At 52.4% G+C, this 21820-nt stretch overlaps 9 protein-coding genes across 9 annotated transcripts; 3 read left to right on the top strand and 6 right to left on the bottom strand.

Annotated features, from left to right (window-relative positions):
• Positions 1-48: 48 nt before the first annotated feature.
• LTS14_008178 (uncharacterized protein) lies at positions 49-1518 on the top strand (the record flags this gene model as incomplete). Its single annotated transcript, XM_064840866.1, has 3 exons — positions 49-1019; positions 1079-1128; positions 1181-1518. The coding sequence occupies 3 exons, from the start codon at positions 49-51 to the stop codon at positions 1516-1518; spliced, it is 1359 nt and encodes a 452-aa protein (XP_064691503.1).
• A 90-nt stretch (positions 1519-1608) lies between these two features.
• Positions 1609-4607, bottom strand: LTS14_008177 (uncharacterized protein; the record flags this gene model as incomplete). Its single annotated transcript, XM_064840865.1, has 3 exons — positions 1609-3584; positions 3640-3834; positions 3890-4607. 3 exons carry the CDS (start codon positions 4605-4607, stop codon positions 1609-1611), a joined length of 2889 nt encoding a protein of 962 aa, XP_064691502.1.
• Positions 4608-5717: 1110 nt separating this feature from the next.
• LTS14_008176 (uncharacterized protein) lies at positions 5718-8302 on the bottom strand (the record flags this gene model as incomplete). Its single annotated transcript, XM_064840864.1, has 2 exons — positions 5718-5896; positions 5953-8302. The coding sequence occupies 2 exons, from the start codon at positions 8300-8302 to the stop codon at positions 5718-5720; spliced, it is 2529 nt and encodes an 842-aa protein (XP_064691501.1).
• A 953-nt stretch (positions 8303-9255) lies between these two features.
• Positions 9256-9804, top strand: LTS14_008175 (uncharacterized protein; the record flags this gene model as incomplete). The annotated part of the gene is made up of 1 exon (XM_064840863.1): positions 9256-9804. One exon carries the CDS (start codon positions 9256-9258, stop codon positions 9802-9804), a length of 549 nt encoding a protein of 182 aa, XP_064691500.1.
• A 46-nt stretch (positions 9805-9850) lies between these two features.
• Positions 9851-11246, bottom strand: LTS14_008174 (uncharacterized protein; the record flags this gene model as incomplete). Its single annotated transcript, XM_064840862.1, has 2 exons — positions 9851-10109; positions 10162-11246. 2 exons carry the CDS (start codon positions 11244-11246, stop codon positions 9851-9853), a joined length of 1344 nt encoding a protein of 447 aa, XP_064691499.1.
• Positions 11247-12357: 1111 nt separating this feature from the next.
• Positions 12358-13170, bottom strand: LTS14_008173 (uncharacterized protein; the record flags this gene model as incomplete). Its single annotated transcript, XM_064840861.1, has 1 exon — positions 12358-13170. One exon carries the CDS (start codon positions 13168-13170, stop codon positions 12358-12360), a length of 813 nt encoding a protein of 270 aa, XP_064691498.1.
• A 472-nt stretch (positions 13171-13642) lies between these two features.
• On the bottom strand, positions 13643-15962 carry LTS14_008172 (uncharacterized protein; the record flags this gene model as incomplete). Its single annotated transcript, XM_064840860.1, has 4 exons — positions 13643-14475; positions 14542-14821; positions 15507-15746; positions 15807-15962. The coding sequence occupies 4 exons, from the start codon at positions 15960-15962 to the stop codon at positions 13643-13645; spliced, it is 1509 nt and encodes a 502-aa protein (XP_064691497.1).
• Positions 15963-17049: 1087 nt separating this feature from the next.
• On the top strand, positions 17050-18806 carry LTS14_008171 (uncharacterized protein; the record flags this gene model as incomplete). The annotated part of the gene is made up of 2 exons (XM_064840859.1): positions 17050-17847; positions 17949-18806. The coding sequence occupies 2 exons, from the start codon at positions 17050-17052 to the stop codon at positions 18804-18806; spliced, it is 1656 nt and encodes a 551-aa protein (XP_064691496.1).
• A 431-nt stretch (positions 18807-19237) lies between these two features.
• TOP3 (DNA topoisomerase) lies at positions 19238-21451 on the bottom strand (the record flags this gene model as incomplete). Its single annotated transcript, XM_064840858.1, has 4 exons — positions 19238-19273; positions 19324-19449; positions 19502-21292; positions 21347-21451. 4 exons carry the CDS (start codon positions 21449-21451, stop codon positions 19238-19240), a joined length of 2058 nt encoding a protein of 685 aa, XP_064691495.1.
• Between the last annotated feature and the right edge of the window lie 369 nt (positions 21452-21820).

The following is a 21820-nucleotide window of genomic DNA, read 5'->3' as shown; positions in this document are numbered from 1 at the left end:
CGAGCAGTCACCTTTCCCTGTAAAAATTTCAAAACACGCAGCAAAGGCATGGCACCCCTCAACATCCTCATAGTAGGCTTAGGCATAGCAGGTCCTTCGCTCGCGAGTCTGCTTCTCCTAGATCCAACACAAGCTGCGGAAGAAAAGCCTCAGATCACCATACTGGAACGCTCCTCAGAGCTACGATCTACTGGCCAAAGTGTAGATGTCCGCGGCGTAGGCGTCGACGTGATACGGAGACTGGGTCTGGAAACTGCGATTCGAGCTTCTACGACTGGAGAGGAAGGAGTGCAGTTCGTGGATGAAAGCAATGCTATCTGGGCGCAGATGGCCGCCGATAAGTCTGGCAAAGTGCAGACGGGCACCAGCGATATTGAGATCCTGCGAGGCCGACTAGCGAGTATAATCTATGAGAGGAGTAAAGTCATTTCTGCCGAGGTTCAGGCCAAGGGTGGCAAGGGCATCGAGTATATATTTGGAGGTGTTCTTGACCAGCTGGAGCAGGACGAGAAGTCTGTGCGTGTGAGATTTGCGAAAAGCGGCGAGCGAAGATCTTTCGACGTAGTGGTGGGCGCAGATGGGCTTGCGAGCATGACGAGGCGGCAAGCTTTCGGTGCCGAGGACGAGGAGAAGCGTATGTATCGACTCCCGCTCTACGGCGCCGCTTTCAGCATACCCAAAGGCAAGAACGACGTCGAGTGGCGAAGATGGTTCAACGCTCCTGGTCGACGAGGCGTCATGGTCCGGCCAACGCACGACCCGGAAATGTGGTCTGCTGCGATGTTCGTGATCGATGCGGCAGATAAGGACAAGAGGCTCCTGGATGTCGCTCATGAGGGCGCAAGAACGGTGGAGAGGCAAAAGTCGCTCATGAAGGAGAAATTCGAGGGCGCGGGGTGGGAGTGCACGAGGCTGTTGGAGGCGATGGAGACGACGGAAGATTTTTATTATTCTACTATTGCGCAGGTGAGGATGAAGAAATGGAGTCAGAGACGTGTGGTATTGCTTGGTGATGCTGGGTGAGTGACTCTCATCACAGTAGTAGACAACAAGGTTTGATGGCTGACTCAAGCTGTAGGTACTGCGCCTCACCAATAAGTGGAATGGGCACGACCTTGGCTTTAACTGGTAATAACCACATATAAGGCGGTAGGGGGTTACTTACTGACGATTGTCTTAGGTGCATACAATCTAGCCGGCTCACTCCTCCGCAACCCCAATAACCTCAATGCAGCTTTCGCCCAATACGAGACACTCATGCGGCCCGTCGTCAACAAAGCACAAGACTTTACTATCACAGGACCTATGATGATGAATCCTGATACTTGGTGGGGTATCTGGATGCGCAACGCTTTAGTCTGGTTCATATGCTGGAGTGGGTTAGCAATGCTGATGTTCAAGGTGGCGGGTCCCAAGGCTGATAAGGTCGGTGGGCTGACGGACTTTGCGCTGGAGAAGCTGCCAGAGTGGAACGGATGGCGGGAGCTGTGGAAGCCAAAGGATCCGAAATACCTGTGAGAATGATATGCAGATTGTGAGCTGTCGACCATGACATGCCAACCTACTGCGACTTCTATCGCAACCTGTGTTGCGCTTATGTACAACATCTTATACCCAGATACTCATGCTCCCTCGTCCATCTGCTACAGCCTTGACTCGGCCGTCGATCTTCAAGGGATGTCCCTCGTATACGAGGAAGCCTTTCCGACTCTGCTCGGAGTCCATTCCGAGTATATCATAAATATTGTGCGACACCATCCGAAGTGCCTCCTTCTCACTAATCTTGCCATTGCTATTGATATGAGCAATACCAGCCATCAGATCCAGATCCCTCGTCTCCCAGTCCTCGGCTACGCTGATCGCAAGCTTCACACCAGCAGCATATAGAATATCCAACCCAGTGCCGTTCGTGAGAGGAGCACCTGAGAGCGAACGGCGCTGTTCCCAGGTAGTGGCGTATGGCTGCAGTGGTGCAAGCACAACGCTGACATTTGCTGCTGCGACTTCAGAAGCCAACAGATGCGCTTCAGCACCGCCAAAGAGCACCAGGTTCAGAGGAGACTTGCTTGCTGTTTCTACCTCGGACTTGAGCTGGAGGATCGTGGCAATGGTATCGGCGCTGTGGACTGTCAAAACGAGTGGCATCGTACCATTGACGACTTGTCGAAGCTTGCGCTCTTCGGCTGTCAGATCTGTGGTATTGTCGCTCGCTTTCGTGGCTTCAATCAGCTTCCTCCTGAGAGCCTCGACCCCTGTGCTTATACTCGGTGTTTTGCCTGCTTTCGCATCGAGCGTCAAAGTGTAGTGTAGTGCTACTTCATCCTGGAGAATGGCATGTTTCTCGAGCTTGTGTTGTGCGCCAGTGGCGAAATAAGCACTGACGCCTTTGTGACCTCCTTGCTTGTAAGCAGGAGCAGAGATGGCATTGGTCACACCGTGGCGGTACGCTGCTTTCAGGCTTTTCGTATCCAGCGCCAGGCCGTCAACGGCGGACGAGAACGTGTCTTCGGTGTCGGCGCCATTTTGCGTGTCGTCTTCGGCTGCGATCTCAACTAGACCTAGGAATGATCCGAAGGCTGTGTAGGATGGTGAGATGTGCCCATCCTTGAGCTGAATCGTAGCAAATCCGTCCGCCTCTGCGATGTGGAGTTCGTCGTGGCATTCGCCAAGGCAGACAAGGCGGCCGTCGCGCACAATGGCCACGCCACTGTCTCTCGAGCTCGGCCATGAGCGTGCTTCGCCATCCAAAAGACTCTCCGTCACGCCCGTGAAGATCATGCCCGCCATCTTCTCCTCAATGCTGGCTACCTTCTGTAAGGTAAGATCATGCTTGATTGGTCCGCTTGCAAACTTCTTCAACTCGACGGGATCGTCAAACTGCTCTACACCATCGATCCAGACTTGGACTGGTGTGGCGCCGACACTCAGGGGATCGCTGTCCCAGACCACAACATCGGCATCAAATCCTGCCTTAACTTTCCCGATCCTCTGTCCCAGGCCGAGCAGATCAGCTGAAGAGCTTGTGACTCCTGCCAGTGCAACATGATACGGCAGACCGTTTCGGTAAGCCTTGGCGGCCTCGAATAAGACATGCTGAGCATTGATCACTGGGTTGTCGCTGACATATACAGGGGTGATGCCATTCTCAAACAGTATCTTGCCAGCCTGCTCGGAAGCAGTATAGGCTTCGACCTTGTAGTACATATTGTCTGCGAATAGTGCCGCCGCCGGGGTGTGATTACCATAGGCTCGCTTCAGTACCTCTGGGATGAGGTAAGTCTGATGAGCATGATGAAAGGCACGAACAGGAAACTTGAACTCGTTGGTATGTCGTACAAAGGCCTCAAGATCGGCAGTGGTGTAGCAGTGCGTATTGACGTGGACTTGTCCTCGCAATACGGCCGCTAAACTCTCCCACTGGAGGTCTTGCGGTAAATAAATCGACATACTTCGTCCGGATGGAATGCTGTGGTCTGCGACTGCACACCAGTCATCCTGTGCCGTCACCAGGCTATTTGCTTGTTCGAAGGCGTGACGGAAGTACCACGCCTCTCCCAGTCGCGAAAACGGGCCAAAGCCACGGCCTAGTATGAAGGATGAGCTACAAATCACGTGCAGCCAACCAAGATTGATGCTCACCTAAGCGGCCATATACCCTCTTGGGGTTCTCACCACATGCCATCTTCATGTAGCGCCAATTCTTGTCCGGATCGGCAAGCATACTTTCCACGCTGAGCTCAGGACGACCATCGGTCTTACCTACCGCATGTTTGATCACAAAAGCCTCGCCACCAATGTTGTTTCCGCTCCCAGGCAGGATTAGTGAGGTGGTGACTATGCAGACGGTCGTTAGTCAGGTATCGAGCGGACCAAATTTGAAGATACTCACCGCCTCCACTTTTGATCTTTCGAATTTGAGGGTCAAGTATATTGATTCCATCGATGGAGCGAACATATGGAGTGATGTCACTCGACAATTCATTCTCATCGCCTGTAACACTCAAGCCTGGTAGAGGATCGTCACCAGCGTGGGAATGCATGTCAACAATTCCTGCTGTGAGGAGTCGACCATGAGCTTCGTAGATCTGGATGTCAGCCAGCAGCTCGCCAGCATTAAGCTTGCTGCCCACATGTTTAACAAGACCATTTTCCAAAAGCACATCTGCTGTCATCCAGCTGTAGCTAGCGCCAGTGTGTTCATCTTCCGCAGAAGTGGCAGCCACTGGCTCACCAGACCAGACAGTAGCATTGCGGATCAAAGTGGACTTCTGGCCGGGGATAGCTCGAGCATTGCGTTCTCTTGGACCACTGGGGTCTTTAGGACTTGAGCGAAGTCTTGCGCACTGATCATAATCTGCTCGTAAACGCTCCTGAGACAGGTGGGCTCCGCCGGCCTGTGGTTTGGTTAGAGCAGACGCCTGCTCACGTGAGTTCACCCAAAGTGTATAGGCTGCATAGCCAAGGACCAGTAACAGAATGAGCTTCACAAATCGCCGCCTGCGGCGATATTGAAGACGACGGTGCCGAACACCACGGGTCGCTGCGGCGTGCTCGTCAACAGGCGAGTATCTGGGTAGCCCCTCCTTCTCCATTGCTCCAGCATCCATGGTGCCTGGTTCCAATCCAGACATTCAGCTGTGGGCTTGGACGGGAGTTATATCGTATCGACCGCGCTTCTCCACTGCTGCGACGGCCCACCGGCACGTGATACGAGTCCTCCCCGCATCTCCATCCCCTATCTGGGCAGCGCATTGCGGCTGTGCGGCTGGAAGCTTGTTAGAACTAGCCTATCCCGTGGAGGCATAGAATTACACTTTCGCCATTATGCAAGAACCTCGCGATTTTCTGCTGCTCTTTAGTCGTTGGTTTGGCTATTCTGGGTTGTGAGAGTAGATGATCCTATCGGGCGATTGTCTTGAAGAGGATGTCGCATGAGCCGAGGGTTTGGACTGCCATTAGGTGCCGCTGTTGTATCTTCCACGTCCTTCATGTCTTGCTGAGGAGAGTGAAGCATGATGACGGGGGATGATCGCTGACCTTGTAGAATGAATGAACCAGAGGTGCGGCTGCGCGAAGGTGACTGAGGACATGAAAATATTAATGCGCACGAGCTTGCGCCTGTGTAAAGCTGCGCAGGCTGAAGGAGCATTCGCTTCACGCCTTCGCCACTAGGCGCACACACTCACATAACCTCGCATATATTACTCTACTTGGGTGCGTTCGCGGCAGGGTGATCTGAGACCTCATACGATATGCATGCCAGAATAGTGTATATGAAAGCAAAGGCCTCTCACCGGTATACGAAGAAGTATTGCTGTGTATGAGGAGCGGTATCGATGGAGAAATATCGAAGTCGGTTAGATTCTTTGCATCCGTAGTAGCCTTCATCAACTAGGTGTGCTCATCAGGAAATCTTTGGAAGAGTAGATCTCTTGTTTTAGTAAGCTTTCAAGGAATACAAGTGCTTCGTTTCTAGAGTGTATCGAACGAATACCAGCACCGGCAATGTAGAGACGGCTGTCATGCACGACCTCGCGGTCGCTTAGACTTCGCCGCAACTACTGTCGTAACTGATGCTGTCATGCGCTAGGCATATGCCATGGCTTAGACGTCGCATCAGTCTACATCCGCCCTGAAACCCAAGCCTGTTAACCATCAATCCCCAGAACTCCGCTCTGCCGTTCCAGGCACCCGTCCTTCATCAAATATACGCTCTCTCATCGTCGAAAGCCCAATGAACGCCACCCTGCGCCTTCCTGCTGCCAAAGCACCCTCTTGCGTTGCGAACGGTTCATTCCGCTCAGATCACTGTCGGGTGGCGGCACTGTGTCCGGGTGAGCACGGCCATATGCTAGACTCTGCTCGCGTGCCCTCGAGTTACGGTTACGGGTATTGCCTGGGCTTCTGTTAGCTATTGGAGCCTTTCCCTGATAGGGGTCTAGGGTGACTGACTTCGGGAACCTTCATCAGCGCCGTCGGTGTCGACCTGCTGATCGGACAGAGGCTCCACAGCGGCATTGTCCTGCGCATCCTCCTCAACAACAGCATTCTGCTGATCCTGCTGATCTTGCACCACTTCATCTATCTGGCCTTGCTCCTCCTTCTTCTTCTCAGTCTCCTCGAAGTCACTGTCTTCGTGCTCCATCATAAACTCACGTAACGCGCTATCATCCTGCTCTTCTTGTGTCTGACCGCCCGGCGCGGGGTTACCAATCTCTGCCTCGCTCGACAGCGACTGCAACTCCTCCTGCTGATCATCAACCGCAGAAGTCGAATCAGAATCCTCTCCAATGAATCCTCGAACAGTCAATAGATTCTTAACAATGTCAAAGCACGTAGTAATCTCGAGATTCTTGAATACGATGTCCACCTCATCCTCACTCTCAGTCAAATCAGTCTGGATCTTAGCAGCAGCTATCAGATTCTCACCCACGTCTTCGCCGAACATGTCCTCCAAAATATTCTTCAGCTCATTGACCACATTGTCAGCATGGTATGATTGGTCATTCGCCTCGGTCTTCTCCTTGAGAGTCTTTTGGAGCTCTGCGCGGTGTGTCTTCTTAAGTTCTAGAATTGCTGACTGATGCGTATCGTTGTGCTTGGTGCACTCCTCCTTCTTGTCCGCTAAATCATTCTCAAGTTGATTAAGCGACAAACCGCGCATGCTCGCTATTGCCAAAGTGCTGCTAACGCGCGCCTCAGCATTATTAACCTTCTCCTGCACGCTCGTGAGATCCCTGCCGAGGCGTGCATTTTCCGTTTCGAGGTCGTCGACTTTCTCCTGAAGACGTTGCAGGTTTCCGCTGTCCACATGCTCTGCGCCGGCGATCGGCGGTGACATTGGCGCATGCTCGACCGTCTGAGTGCCGCTCGAGATAGTGGTCTTGGTGGCAGCAAGCTCTTCTGCAGCAAGCGTGTTCTTCTCCGTGGGGATCTTGCTTTCCTTGATGGTTGTGAGTTGCTTCTCCAGCTCAGTCTTGCTCTGCGTCATGATCTCAAGCTTCTTTCCCAGATCGTTTTTGCTGTCTGTCATAGCTTCAGGTTTCTTACTCAGATCAGGCTTGCTCTCGCTCCTGGCTTTCAGCTGCTTCTCCAGCTCGAATTTGCTCTCCGTCAAGACTTCAAACTTCTTGTCAAGATCAGCCTTGGTCTTGATCATGGCCTCAAGGTCCTTGCCCAGATCAGTCTTGCTTTGCGTGATGGCCTTGAGTGCTTCCTCCAGCTTGACTTTGCTCTCTGTCATCGCTTCGTATTTGTTCTTCACATGAGTGTTGAGCTGGCTCTTTGCTTCGAACTCCTTGAGCTTTTCGTTGGTGGTCCGTAGATGATGGGCCTCGTATAAGGCGCTGTCTCTGTCCGTACAAAGCTGCACACTCAGCGTTTTCAGAAGCTCGAACTCCTGCTTCGTCCTATCGAGCTCCTCCTCAGCATATTCTCTCCAGCGCATTTCCCTGTAATATCCTTCTTGCTCTCTTTGCGCCCGGTATTGTTGTGACGCCACCTCCGCCTCAAGTCTAGATCGAGTGATAGCCATCTCCGACTTTAGTCTCGCCTGCTGAGCACGAGAGTCTTGCACTTCCTCCTGGTCAGTTGTATGGGTGGCTAGATGGTGGTAAATCTTGGCACGAAGTCTCCGCAGCTCTTCATTGAGATCAACCAAAGTGGACTCGGCTAGCGTCCATCTGCCGCTGTATATACGCAGGTGGTCGATGCAGTATTCCTGGAACTCGTCGAAAGCCTCTGATGCCCAGACAATGTAGCCAGCCAGTGTTTCGAGTGCGATGCCGAGTCGCTCCGTAAGGAGGATGAGAAGACAGAAAACGGAGACGGTGCCGATGACGCCGAAGAAGAGAGTGACGAAGAAGCCGAGTGTCGTATCTGTGAAGGGCATGGCCGCTTCCCCACTGGCAGTGATGTTGGTGGAGGTAGGAGGGGAGACCTCATCGCTGATCGTGGTGTTGAATTGGCTGAAAACGGGCTTGCGCTTCGGGCATCCCCACTCGTGTAGAACGCCGCCCATCTCGTACGTGACTGCACAGCTGCTGTCGGTCGGCTCGTCGCCACGGAGACGCTGCCCAGCTGCCGGCAACATCTCCGTTGTTGGCTTGCTGTCGTTGATGCCATGGTATGCCGTACTCATGGTCACCACGACAGTGGTGAGAGCCGCCTGCTCTTCTTGTGCCGGGGAGGGGGAGGGAGGGGTGGTGGTGGTGGTGGTGGTCTTGCGACCGAGGAGAAAAAATGTGGTAGCGGTGGCCAAGCCACCGACTACCGTCCACACAGGACCAGGTTGTTGTACCATACTGGCGTTGTTGGTGATGTTGTTGTTGTTGCTGTTGCTGATGCTGCTGCTGCTGCTGTCGCGGTGGATGTGTTTGTGTGAGGACGGAAAGTGTGGAAAAAAAATTGTTTGCTAGAAGAACATGGAAGTGCGGCGGCCCGTGCGGTGAATCGTGAGTATGAGTCATTAGTGTGCTCGATGTGTGAAGTGAGGTTGAGGAAGAATAAGGAATTTGATTGTGACCGGCCATTCACAAGATCACATGCGACATTCAAGACCACGTAGCTCACCGTACCGACAATCGGCTAATCGAGACTCATTCGTACGGCAGTGGAATCGCAGGGGCGATGCTATTGTCGTCCGTATCGTCGCCGTATGTGGCAGATAAGGATATCTTAGTGGAAGCTTCAGCTACGAATAATTAGACGTCGTCCCTCAAGCCTCGCATATCTTATAGTTCTCCGGGAAGCACGAATATGACCCTTGAACAATGTGTACAGAGTGTAGCTACATAGTGCGGGTTATTGTCAAATGTCTAGATGAGGATGAATGTCGTCTTGATGACAGGAGCTTTTCGTACACAATTTTGACAACGGTTCCAGGGAAATACACAAGGCGTGTAGGCTGTATAGAGTCCTTCAAGGTATCAGAACCCGTAGATCGTCGGCAAGATCCTGCTCGACTTAGTAAAGTGGAAGGGTTCGGGGATTGAGGAAGTGAAGTGAAGTGAAGTCAATGATGCGCTCTTGGCATAGCGCTAGCCACATTTGATTCAGCATCGCCAACCATCGATGATCACCAAGACATATCTACGTGCATATTCGTGAGATCTGTTGACAAAGATGCAGGCCTGAGAGATATTATAAGAACACTGAATGCATGACAGACCACTACGAGAAGGGTGGGCTAGTACCATCATCGACACGCAGTCAAAATAGTGACGATCGATACTTAGGGCACTAGAACCAGACAACATGGCTCTGAGTTACCTGTTCTTCTGGAACCATAAATCGATTCAGAATAATGACTGGCGTCCCCAACCAGGCGAGACAACAATAAAAAGACTTGACAACCTACCGCTCTGGCTAAAACGTCAAGACCTAAAAGCAACCTGCGTAGATGCAGCTCCATTCATTTTTGGCGTCGGAGCTCTAGCACATATTCGTCAAGCCAATGACTTCGGCTTCACAGCTAGAGCGTCCATCTTTGCCAACACGAGGACATTGCTCGCCACTCACCGAGCGACGCTGTTGGTGACACCTGTGATTCTGGCTTGTCAGGCGATGGGGGTGGAGTATAGGTACTTCATCCCTCGATGGAGCCATGATAGGGAGCGGAGGCGCGATGAAGAGGAAGTGCGGAAGCACATCGCTGTAGGCATGTATGGAGGCGTGGCGCTCTGGGCGGTGAGGATGTATGGATTCAGGGTTGGGAGAGCGTACTGGGCACCGATTGATGTCATCTTGGGAGGTGCTTTGGCTGATCTCGCGCATCGGGAGTACATGAAGGCGCATGGACTGTAGTGTGCTTGTAAATATGAACAATGCGGATGTAGATGTACAGAGCTTGTTAGCTTCGTGATTCGCCCAGTGCAACACCTTGTCTGCGTCGTCGCAAAAAAGCGATCGTGGGTGGCTGTACAATGTCGTTGAATAGGGCTGTACCATAGACGAGCAGCACGAAGCCGAGGACTTGCAGCCACTTGAACGTCTCCCAGCCGAGGCCGAGCGATACGAGCCAGATAAAGAGCGTTCGGCAGGTGTCGATCGTGCTGCGGGCAGTGGCAGATATACTGCGGGTGACGCTGAGGCCAAAGAAGTTGAAGCCACTAAAATGACGTTAGCAAGACTAGGTCATGTCTCACAGAACATAGTACATACCCAATGCTGACCATGATCAGCAACGACGAAACAGCGATGGCACGATTATGGAAGATCTCATAGAAGCCTTCCCGTGCATCGAAGTATCCTCCCTGGCCAGCAGGAGTCTGCCCAACCACAGCATGCAGCACAACCATGCCAAGCAATGTGACAAGACAACCGAAGATACCCTCCCAGCCCACGACCTGGATAGGCTCCATGGAGTACTTCTCCATAATGCTCTCCTCCACTACAAATTGTGTAGCCGTGAAGATCTGTGCCCCTGCTATCATGAGCACGCCCAGGATAGTTTCGGCAGGCGTATGTGCCTCCAGCGTGCTGATTGCCTCTCGTAAAAATATCATGGCCGATCGTCCGAGATCCTCTCCTTCGTGGCCAGGTTTCGTGTCTCCAGGCAGCTTTGGTGTGCCTTCCTTATTCGCTAAAGCTCCTGCCAAGCCCACAACAGCCACACCAAGTACGACGATGAACAGACTTGCCCACTTCCAGCCTCCCAAATGTCTCTTGAGGAAGATCACACTGAACAGACCCACAAAGAGTACCAAGGCTCCTCTTGTCATCTGGTAGATGGATGCTGCTACGAACAGCAAGCCGACGTTCATGAGCGTCGTCCCAAGAATATCACAAACCGCTGGTAGGGCGAGCATCGTTATCTTCCAGCCTGTGAGCGGTAGTCGCTGTTTGCCGCTCTCCACCGCATCAATCAAAGGCTTGGCAATGGCATTAGTAGGGTCGACCAATGTCTGCGAGGACGACAGGTCGTTTTCTAAATCTTCATCCTCATCCTCGTTATGCTCATCGTCCCCTGTCCGTACTGACTGGTACCCCGTATCTTCTGCTGCAGTACCACCTGCTGCCTTCCTCCGTCGTCCCAGTAGATATGATAAGAGCACAACCAGCCAGCAACCAGACTCCCCGATAAACATCTGTAGCGTCTGTATGACGGGCTGCTCGAACGTCTTAGGCCGGCTAGACTGACAATTGGCCACGCACTGCATGTCCTGGTACTTGGTGAGGAGGGTATTGGAGACGCCAGTCAGCAGCATCATGCCGACCACCACCGGAATTGTTGCCTTCACCCCCATGTTGTAGGGTTGGCAATATGCTCCTCCAAGAGCACACCGTCGAAGATCTGAGGAGAACCGTGACAGATCGTCACGCGAGTTGAGATACCAGCCGCATGGAGCTAACAATGCGACCCGGCAAACATGGTCCGTGCGCACGAGAGCCTCCTTGTGCTACGTGATGGTTTCGCGATGCACATGCCATCAACGTTAACATCGGGCCTCGTACTAGACGGTGTTTGAGGTATCGACATCAGAATTCAGTTCGGTTTCGCTCATCGTATGGCGGCTGCCAAGCACAAGCTACCCAGGTCGCTGGCCACCTAGCACTTACGATGGCGACGGCGCATGAGGAAGTAGTCGCAGCCTCTTTGCGGACATTTGGAACTCCGGAAATGTTTGAGCACATCCTCCTGTACCTATTGGAAAGTCTTCATGCTATTACAGACCAGGAAGATCCGCGCTCAGGCCGAACAAACCACAATGCCTCCTGTCTAGCTCAGCTATTACGATGCACAGAAGTTTGTAGAACGTGGCAACAGAACATCAAAGACTCAGGACGATTACAGCGAGCACTCTTCCTTATCCCGGACTTCCGCTTGCGAAGGAGATGGCAGCATAACGCCACCTCAACTCCACAGGCCGAGCGGATTCGACTACGAAGCTACTATAGAGCTCCTTCCCTACGAGCACCTATCTTGAATCCCATGGTACAAGTCACATTCCCAACATATCACTTCCGGTTCTGGCATCTCAGTCTGGAAGCAACAGGCAACAGGCATGTAGCCTATCTCATCATCACGAGAAGGGATCTACCAGATCTCAAAGCACGAGCCGAGACGAAGCAAGGGCAGACTCTGACGAAGATGTACTTCTCTCAACCACCACTGACTGCGCTTGAGGCTACGATCTGGGAGGAGAGGGATGAAACGAAGGATTACGTTGGCCGTACTGCTGTGCTGAGGGAGCCGATTATCCAGTGTGAGGAGGGATTGACGCTGGGTAGGGTGCATGAGCATGTTGGTCAGATGTTTGAGCAGTATCGAGATGTTGCTGCTATCAAGCTGACAACGAGTTGATCATGCAACATGCGCGGATCATCCGTGAGCAAGCCAATTGATGGGTTCAAGATTTATTCGCTACCATCGAAGCCGATCACCACAGAGCCAGTGGCAATGTCTTGACGGATCGGCGGCACACCATGTCTCCCAGGAGTACGTAAGGTCAGCTCCAGCAATGATCGCTTGTCAGCGCTGTCAGACGCAAGCTTCGAGATGGCTACCCAGTTATCCGTGATAACTTCTGTAACGGCCGGCGCACCTACTGCAAAGTGCCCGTCCTCTGAGGCCTTGCTTTCGGTTATCGCGACCATGGCGGACTCCAGGTGTTCAACCTTACTTGACGCAGTCTTGATATGCAAGCCGAACAGACCAACAGCATGACAAGGATGATCAGTTTTGCCATCGTGGATGGGCACTCGACGCTCACGATCGGTCACATCATGGCACCAGAATGGTACTTCGCCCCTTTCAGCGCCTTTGGGAAAGGTGACCTTCCACTTCAGCTCCTTTCCGTCTGGCGTCCTCCTACCTCCTTCCTGGGGCGGCGCATATGAGATACCTGAACCAGACTCCCGCAGTCTTTCCTGCAGGCCATCATAATCGAAGTCCTTCTGGGTCGTGAGCGCGAAGTCGACAATGCCACAAGGCTTGTCCCACCAATGGCCTTTTCGCTTGTCAGGATCATCGTCGATGAAGGCGATCAGTTCTAGATAGGTGCCGTCTTTGAAGATTAACAAGCGATTTTCCGTCTTGCCATCGCTGTGTCGACCGCCCGGGCTGACTGTGAAGTTGTCGGTCACCCACTTTGGCGGATCGATAATATCCTTGTATGGCAGGAGGATTATTACATGGTCGAACTGCGTCGGTAGACTTGAGTCAGGCATGGTGTATCGTTTCGATGACGTGTGTCTAAGACTGCGGGTGCTCGTGTAGGTTGCTGAGGTTCATGTGACTCTGGTGCAGGAGCTAATAGTGAGCTAGATGTATGTTGTGGCGCATCGTGGCTGCGACCTCGGTCTCTAGTGGGGAGGATGGCAGACTGCACAACGTTACAAGGGCCTGAGCTTCTGCTACGGATTCTGGTAACACAGGGGAAACTATTTCGTCTATATGCATCTGGACAACCAACGCAACCATCAAACCTTCCTGCCAAATTCGAATCCTTCATAACCCGCAGCTTTAGCCTCAACAAATTCAGCTCGCCATCTACCCACACCACCGAACCAGAAACGCGGAGACTTGGTCCTGCCTTCGATGTTCCCACCAAAAAGCCAAGACGATGTGTTCTGAAATAGACTCTGGCTATTGGTCTCCCGAATCGCTGCCATCCATTTAGCGTCGGCCTCTGGCGTGCTCTCAACTATACGGCACAATTGCCTCGATTGGTGTCTTTTCAAGATCAATAGCTGTCACATCGTCCTGGTTGAAAGCTTGATAGTATCGATCATCAGTCAGAGGACGACGAGCAAACCAATCTGTAGACGTCAGCACATCTGCCTTCTGCTCGTCCTTTACGATTTCTCGGGTCTTCTGGTGGATAAAGGCACTCGCTTCCTTGTTCGCCGCCTCGTCAGACACGATGTCTGAGAAGCCTCCGAACATAAATCGAAAGCCACTGCCCTGGTTCCACAGGTTTTGGAAGGTTCTCTCACCGTCTTCGGGCGAGACTGACAGGGCTGGCCGATTCGGCTCAATAAAGCCCATTGCCACTGCAGATGTGAAGACGTCCGTCCATGTCTGATCATATTTCGCATTGATCAAGCTGCGCTCCTCGGGGCCGACCGGACGCATCTGTGCAGGTAGGACGTACTGCGCATGGCGGACGGAGTGAGTCAAGTGCTGTGCTGTCTCACTAAGTGCCCCAACAAGCTGCACGCCAGACGCTCCAGCTCCGATCACAGCGACACGCTTCTTGATGTAGGGATTGAGCTCGTCCCTCCATTGCGCACTACGCACTACTTTGCCCCCCAACGTGTTCAGGCCAGGCAGCTTTGGCAGACTTGGCCGATGAAGGATGCCAATCGCTGTCACCAGGTAGCGAGTAGTGAGCGCCTCACCCGTGGTCGAATCCAGATGCCATAGCCCTTCCTTCTCGTCCCACGATGCAGCTTTGAGCTCTGCGTTGAACTGTATGCGCGGATAGAGATCATTGCGGCGAGCAGAAGCTTGAAAGTACGATATCAACTCCGCTGAAAGACGCAGAGTCAGCTCATTGTTTACTTCTGTCCTAATTGAGTATAGTGAGAGTTGCTCACGCTGCGTAAGATAATTGTTTTTCCGAGGATCATCGCGTAGCAATTCCTTGTCAATCGACAATCTATAGACGAAGCTCTCGACATCGCTACGTGCGCCTGGATAGCGATTCCAGTACCATGTACCACCTACATCTGAGGCCGAATCGATGCCCTTTACATTGAGACCCTGCTCTTTGAGAAAGTACAGCGCAGCCAATCCTCCGAAGCCGGCGCCTACAACCACGGCGTCGTGGTTAGGATCTTTCGAAATCTGTTCCGATCCTGCGATGCTCTCGCTGAGCTGTGTGCAATGATTAGCGGAGGGCGACGTGGTACCATTATATTGCTACTGTCACTCGCCAGCTGGTCTGATAACCACATTGTCTGTCGCCAAATTTGCAGCACATAGCGTGATCTCAAGCCATTGGAAGAAAGCTACGCAGGCCCAATGGCAGCTCAATGTAACACCAACATATCTGCCGACACAACGCGTCCAGCAGTGTGCTGCGATGTAGTGGCGAGATTCATGCCTGGATGGCGATTCGGTGGCCGTGCCATCTTGGAGCTGCATGGCGTGCTTTATAGTTCGCTGCTTAGATGCACAGCTCTCTACGCATAAATTATACGATCGACAGCGAAAGACGAAAGATCGCCAAAACCAGAAGTACTTGCGAGCTTACAGCTGACAGATCTCGAATGCATGTGCATGATTAAGGGAGCAAGGCCCGCTTTCTCTTCGGCTTGACATAACTACATGACCGTCGCGGATTCATGGCAACCTGCTGCAGTTTTGATCAGAACCTATAGGCATTGAAGGCTAGATGCAAGCAGGAAATGGTTACAAGACAATAACTCCAGAAACATCAATCATCCCCAACCAGGAGCAGACTCCACCATCACGAATACCAACTCCTGTCATGCAGCTCGCATCTCCATCCTCAAGTGTTCTGGCATCCCGAGTCCCCTGGCAAGAGAGTAACTCATACCAGTCCACACGAAGTTGTAGCAACCTCGCCCTCCTCAACAACATAGCAAAGTACACTCCCGATCGTCACCAAATTCTTGCTCAAAGCAGCTGGCGATCCAACGATGAATGGTAGGCTGGCAGCTTCCACGCCATCTGTATCCTTATACGCGCAGCATTGCACGGTGTAAGGGTTAACGTTGTACTCGTCCCAGTCGTTGAGCTTGAGTCCAGAGGCGGAAACATCGTCTAATGAGGTGAGCTCGCCGCGACGTTGGTCTAGTCAGTGATGGATTATGGCAGGAGCTATCTGTGGAGATACCCACATGTTGGCGTAGACCGTAGTGTAGATTTGTTCTTCGAGTCCTGAAGCGATGTTGACAGTGATCTGGACGTATCGCGATCCGTCACGACGGACTGAAGCTGCGGCTGCGAGGGTGGCGAGGCCAGCGGCGACGGTAACGAGTCTGGCGAACATGGTGACTTTGGAAGGAGAATACTGAGGTGACAAGATGTAGTGACGGGGAGACCTCATTGGGATGGTGGTGTGGAGTGTTAGTAAGCTTGATTTTGTGTTGATATGTGTGATAGGACACGATTGAGAGGGACGACAGCATCATCTTATACATTCTCCACACCCACGGGAAGTTCATGGCTCCACGTCGTTCGCGAATACAGCTTCTACGCTGCATTGAGACAGGCTGTGTTGGTGAGCACGTTCAGTGCACAGCTATGGTAGTGAGCACTATCGTACGGAGGAGGGTTTAGCTGCCAGTATGTGGGATACTCGTTCAACTGCTTCACTTGGTAGAGAGACATCGCTCGAAAGGCCAGCTGCTTTGCCGTATGAGAACAGTTCCTGTGCTTGGTTTTCGGGCGCAGCACTGGGCTAGTCGTACCTTGGGAGTTGACAAGGGCGAAGCCAGCGCCTTTCTCGTTTGGTTTTAGTGCGTGCAGATTAATAGATCCTTTGACGTGCTTTGTTGCTTGGCTCGAGTGCCATATCTACCTACTCGCTCAAGATATGACCGCTTGTACTGAGCCTGATGTGATGCTGTTGTATACAACACCGCTGTGGCTGACGGAAGAAGCACCAAATTGAAGCGGAGGTTCGTAAAGTCCTCCTTGACATTCTGTTCTTCTCTCCTGCAAAACAGTCAAGATCATGCAGTAGCTCACTGCTAGATGGCATACCCAGTGTGACACACATGTTAAGTGCTGCCAAAGGCACACGTGATGGATGTCTGACTGAAGCGTACTATGCGTCGCCGCCGCCGCCACACAGATGTGGAGCAGGTAATCATGATCTGAGTGAGTCAGTGTCTTCACTCGATTGACTCAAGCTTCCTTGATGGTGAGTATAAGAAACACAGATCTTACATTTATTGACCTGCGATTGTCTTTGTGAAAGGTCTATGCCACGCGGTTGCCTGCAGATACAGGCTGCAAAGCGTCTCAAACGCGCGACCTCACACAAGGCTGTGCTTTCCACATTCGCTTTCAACGCACCTGCACTTGCCCTCACTGATTGCTACAAATCGTCCTAATCACCGTGCTTCGCGAAGATGTCCGCCGCACAGACTAACCCACTTCCTGTGCTTGGAAGGACTATGAGCCTGCTCACACGCGCCCTGGCACCGCGGCCACCTGCCATGGCCAAGCCACCGCCAGAGGAGGAGAAAGGACGTTCTTGCATAGTATGTACCGACTCACCAGACGACCCGCTGGATCTTGTCAGGCCTTGTCGAGCCTGCAACAACGACTACTGCAAGACTTGTCTGTCGGCTATGTTCGAGGGGGCCACGAACGACGCTACAAGGATGCCGCCTCGTTGTTGCGTCTTCCTTCAAATTCATACGGCATACCTCCCGGACGACGTCGCCACAAAATATCGAGACCGTTTCGAGGAGTGGATCACGCGAGACAAGACTTACTGCCCGTCACCAAAATGCTCGGCCTTCATCCCAGAGCGGCTACTACGAGTCAATGCGAGTGATGAGAAGGCAGCGTCCATACAAGAAGTCATGCTTTCGGTCCTGCACACGGTCACCAAGAGTCCCCATTCCCGCTTCTTCCGTGGAGAGCTTCCCATCACCGAGCAGACTGGAAATACTAATGTGGTGGCTGAATACATGGACCTGACTATCATCCGCGAACGTGTCGAGTCTGGTGTCTACGATAGCACAGTAGACATGGAACCCGACATGCGCTTGATTGTCAGCAATGCGAAGAAGTATCATGGCTCGAGACATCCTGTAGCCCTGACGGCCAACTCCTTCCTGGAGACGTTCACGCAGGCCCTTACAGCGACAGTTGACAAACTTGTACATTTCACGACTCTGGATCCTCCCCAAGATCATACTGTATGTCCAAAATGTCATGTTGCAATATGTATGCAGTGCAAGCAAGTAAGTTAAGACAGTCAAGCTAATGGAAGACACGACATGATACTGACGTGAATCAGATTGAGCATGGGAGTGCACCTTGCGACACAACTGCACAGGACCACGAGCTTGCAATGTTGGAGCAATTTCGCTACAAACGTTGTCCTTTGTGCAAGCACGCCGTCAAGAAGATGTATGGCTGCAGCCACATGCAATGTATTTGCGGCGCGCACTGGTGCTACCACTGTCAGAAGTCCATCAACGAGTGTGATGGAGGCTGCGTTGACCATGCAGAAGATAGTGAAGCTGAAGAAGCAGAGGAGAATTTTGACGACGAAGATGTAGATGACGAAGACGAAGACGAGGAGGATGAAGAGAACGAGGAGGACCCTAAGCCAGATAACATGATCACCGTCGTGGGCGAGCATGACGGTAGCGACACTAATTCTCCGCCACTGCCGACAGCCGCAGAGATGAACAAGAACCCAACGCCCATCACAGCACCATCTCTACCCCCAGGACAACTTCACAGGATCGTGAACCTGGATGCGGGAGGCGAGGCACGATGGGCCAATGCTCCTATGAATTTCGGCGACGAACCAGAGGAAGACAGCATTGATCAGATCTGGTCCTGCCCTCACTCGCTTCTGCCATACATGCTCCGGACCTCTGAAGACGGTGTCAATCGTGGTGACGTGAGTACGATGGAGTGCAATAGGTGTTTCTGCATTGTGCGGCCCCAGCCTACAAATCCGGGCACCGCGAGCGTTGGCCCTGAGATACACCCTCCGGCGTGTTATGCTCCACTTCTGGAGATCTCCAAGGATGCTGGGCTAAAGCTGGAAGAAGTGGGCGACATGGCTATGGAGTGTTCCTGGTGCTACTTGGTGCTATGCGAGAAGTGCTCGGAAAAGGCTCAGCCGAATCGAAATGGCTGAAGCATGGTGAGGTACTAATTATGTATTGAGAACGAAGACGTCTTCGCCTCGCCACGACGGTACAGACAGCTCTCGCATCTTCGCTAGAGCTATTTGTTCGCCTTGTAACTATACATTGTCCCATGTATCATAGCAGTCATGCTTCAACAGACGCCACCAGTTGTCGTCTCACTGTAAAAGCGATTGCTAAAATGGCACAGGCGCCAGCAGTATCACTAGTAAGTAGCTCACCATTCTAGCTCATGAATGACGAACATGACTTTCTGGTCACCGACGGGCTGTTCATGTGCAAGATACCGTAAACGGTGTGTCCTGCACGCCAATAGTATTGGGCTGTCGGTGGTGCTACCGCCGTATGAAGTGTGTCGTCGCAGAGCACGCTCAAGCATACGTGGAACGGTGTTCGAGATCTTCTGATTGCGGTTTGGATCTCACCCGTTCTCGCTGAAGCAGTACTTGCGAACGGCCTAATATCGTCAGCGTTATCTCCATAACCGATTGCCTTTTCGTGACTTACCGCTCGAAGTGCATCGAGCCGCTGTTGTGTTCGTACATAGACATCACGATATTGCTCGATAGTCTCATGCACCACCTCAGCCTTAGTCTTACGCCCTTCACATATGGCCTTCATCTTCAACTCCATCTATGCTATGTCAGCAGAGTCACGCATGTAGTGGAAGCAAAAAGCAGCATACCTCTTTCCGCAAGAACGGCTTAGTGAGGCTTATGTCGAAGCCCATATTCTCATATCCTTCGACGAGTGCCACGCCCAGAGTGGTTGGTATGAATTCTTGCACGCCGCTAGTCCCGCCGCCGCCCCGGGTATTGGTACCACCAACACCACGACCGCCGCGCCCACGTCCACGTCCTCGACCACGACCTCTATCAGGTTGAGCAGCTGGCGGTACATCGGGACCAGAGTCCTCATCGTCATCTTCGTTATTCTGTCTGGGCGGTCGGGCTCGAGGGCGGGTGGTGGCGTAATTGCGCTCTTTGATCTTTGAAATGTGCTCGGCCATGGTAGCATCTGTCCCGATACCATTGGCATCCATGAGCGCAATCAGTTCCGGCTCAGTCAGGTAGCCTGGAGGACTGGTTTTGCCTTCATGAATGCGAGCTTCTGTAGGCTCGAGAACGTCCCCCTCCCGGAAATCTGGTAGATCTTGGCTGCTGGTCCATCTATCGTAGCGGTAGACATCGAGGTAGTTCCTCGCCAGTACCACAAGACCTGAGGTGTTGAAAGTCTCGCTACCATATAGCAGACTAATGTCCGTTTTTGAGCCTCTGGCATCCTCGCTGCAACACGCAAGGAAGCGCCGTACCACAAACTCATGTACTCGCTGCTCCTCCGGCGAGAGCTGCTCTGGTGCGACAAAATTGACCGGGTGGATAGGAGGATGTGCCTTGTCGTTGTTTCGCCCATTGCGAGGAGCAGAGAAGCCACCGTTCACGAGTCCACGTGCGAATTGCGCCCATGGCCCTCCTTGTCTTTGCTTCTGGACTAATGCTCGCAGGTCCATCCCACAATCGAACTGGTCAGTCTCGGTACGTGGATAGCTGATCCATCCTTTCTGATAGAGTGCTTCTGCCAGTTGCATGACTCGATGACTATCCAGATACAGGAATCTGCTACCGCATTTCTGCAGCTCGACTGTGGTGAGAGGCAATGGCTTCCACTTACTCGTCGGTTTTGTCTGAACTTTCATCACTTGCGCGGTCTTGGATGTCAGGCATCGCTCGAATAAGATCACGGCGACCATGCGGTCAAAGAGGTGGTTACGAGCCCATCGGAAGTTGACTTTGATGCCGTCCTTCTCGTGCATGAGCTTGATTGTCCAGAATGTTTCCGGCACAAAGTTACGTACACGCAAGTAGCGCTCCACCACAAAGCCGAGGGTCGGGAATTGACAGCTTCCATAGCTGATGACGCCTTGGTCTTTGTTGCGGAAGTGCTGATGTATCATGGGCTGGACACTAAGTGTGAGGTTGCGCGTGAAGCTGGCACCAATGCGCAGATCGAGCTCAATACGAGACGCTACGGCATTTGACTGTGCCTCGTCAAGGGTGACTGGATTCCGCGCTGCATTGATGATATGAGCTCTCTCTATGTTCGAGAATCGAGCGCGTACTGTCTTTCCGGGATCGCTGAGACTTCTGTTCCCTTTGAGAGCTTCGTGTCGGATCTCTGCTCCGATATTCTCGCCTTCGCGGTCACAATCTGTCCAGATGAAGAGATATTTGGCATCTCGAGCTTGGCGCTCGATATTGCTGGCGACACCCTTCTTGCCCTCCTCCACGAATGTCAAGATCTGTGCGTCGAAGAGATCAGACGGCTCACAGTCTCTCCAGATCTTGTAGCGAGGGTCGAAATCATGGCTGAGGAGATGGCCCAGGACAGAGGTCATGGTCACGTTGCAATTTCCCCATGTCGGGAAGCTGTATTGAAACTCAAAGTTCTTGACATAAACGTTGCCTTGTATATTGCGCTGCACATACTGTTAGTCGAGTTGCTGGGTACTCACTATCAGCTTATCACCCACTGTGTTAACTTGACCTCCTCCAAGATGGTTCGCCACAGCTTTTGCTATCGACGGCTTCTCGGCCACACAGAGCACCTTCATAGGCCCATCACCATTGCGAGGCATGTCTACGTTTCCGGCTATTGTGCCTCATCACGTCTCACGGCGGTAGAAATCAGTAGCTTCCAGATGCCGTTGATTGTTTTTAGGTTGAAGTGGTTTGACGCGTGCGGGAGACGCGTCGTGCCGAGGTCTTGTGGACCCACTTTCACACCGATAAAGCAGTCACAGTCTCATCAATCTTCGCTTCCGTTCGACTGCATAATTGGACTCGACAGATCGAAAGAGAGTTGTCGCTACGTCTCCTGTCGGCAAGATTGTTCTATTGATACCTGGACTAGTCGGTTTACAAACATGTGTACGGACAGTAGGTAGGCAGCAGCGAATGATTCAATGCTACGTATTGGCATAGTCAACTTGTCGGATGCGGCGCTG

This window comes from Recurvomyces mirabilis (assembly GCF_035927965.1).
Source record: "Recurvomyces mirabilis strain CCFEE 5264 chromosome Unknown scaffold_24, whole genome shotgun sequence".
NCBI classification, from domain to species: domain Eukaryota; kingdom Fungi; phylum Ascomycota; class Dothideomycetes; order Mycosphaerellales; family Teratosphaeriaceae; genus Recurvomyces; species Recurvomyces mirabilis.
The sequence above is the reverse complement of the archived record's forward strand: the minus strand, read 5'-3'. Positions and strand labels throughout refer to the sequence as shown.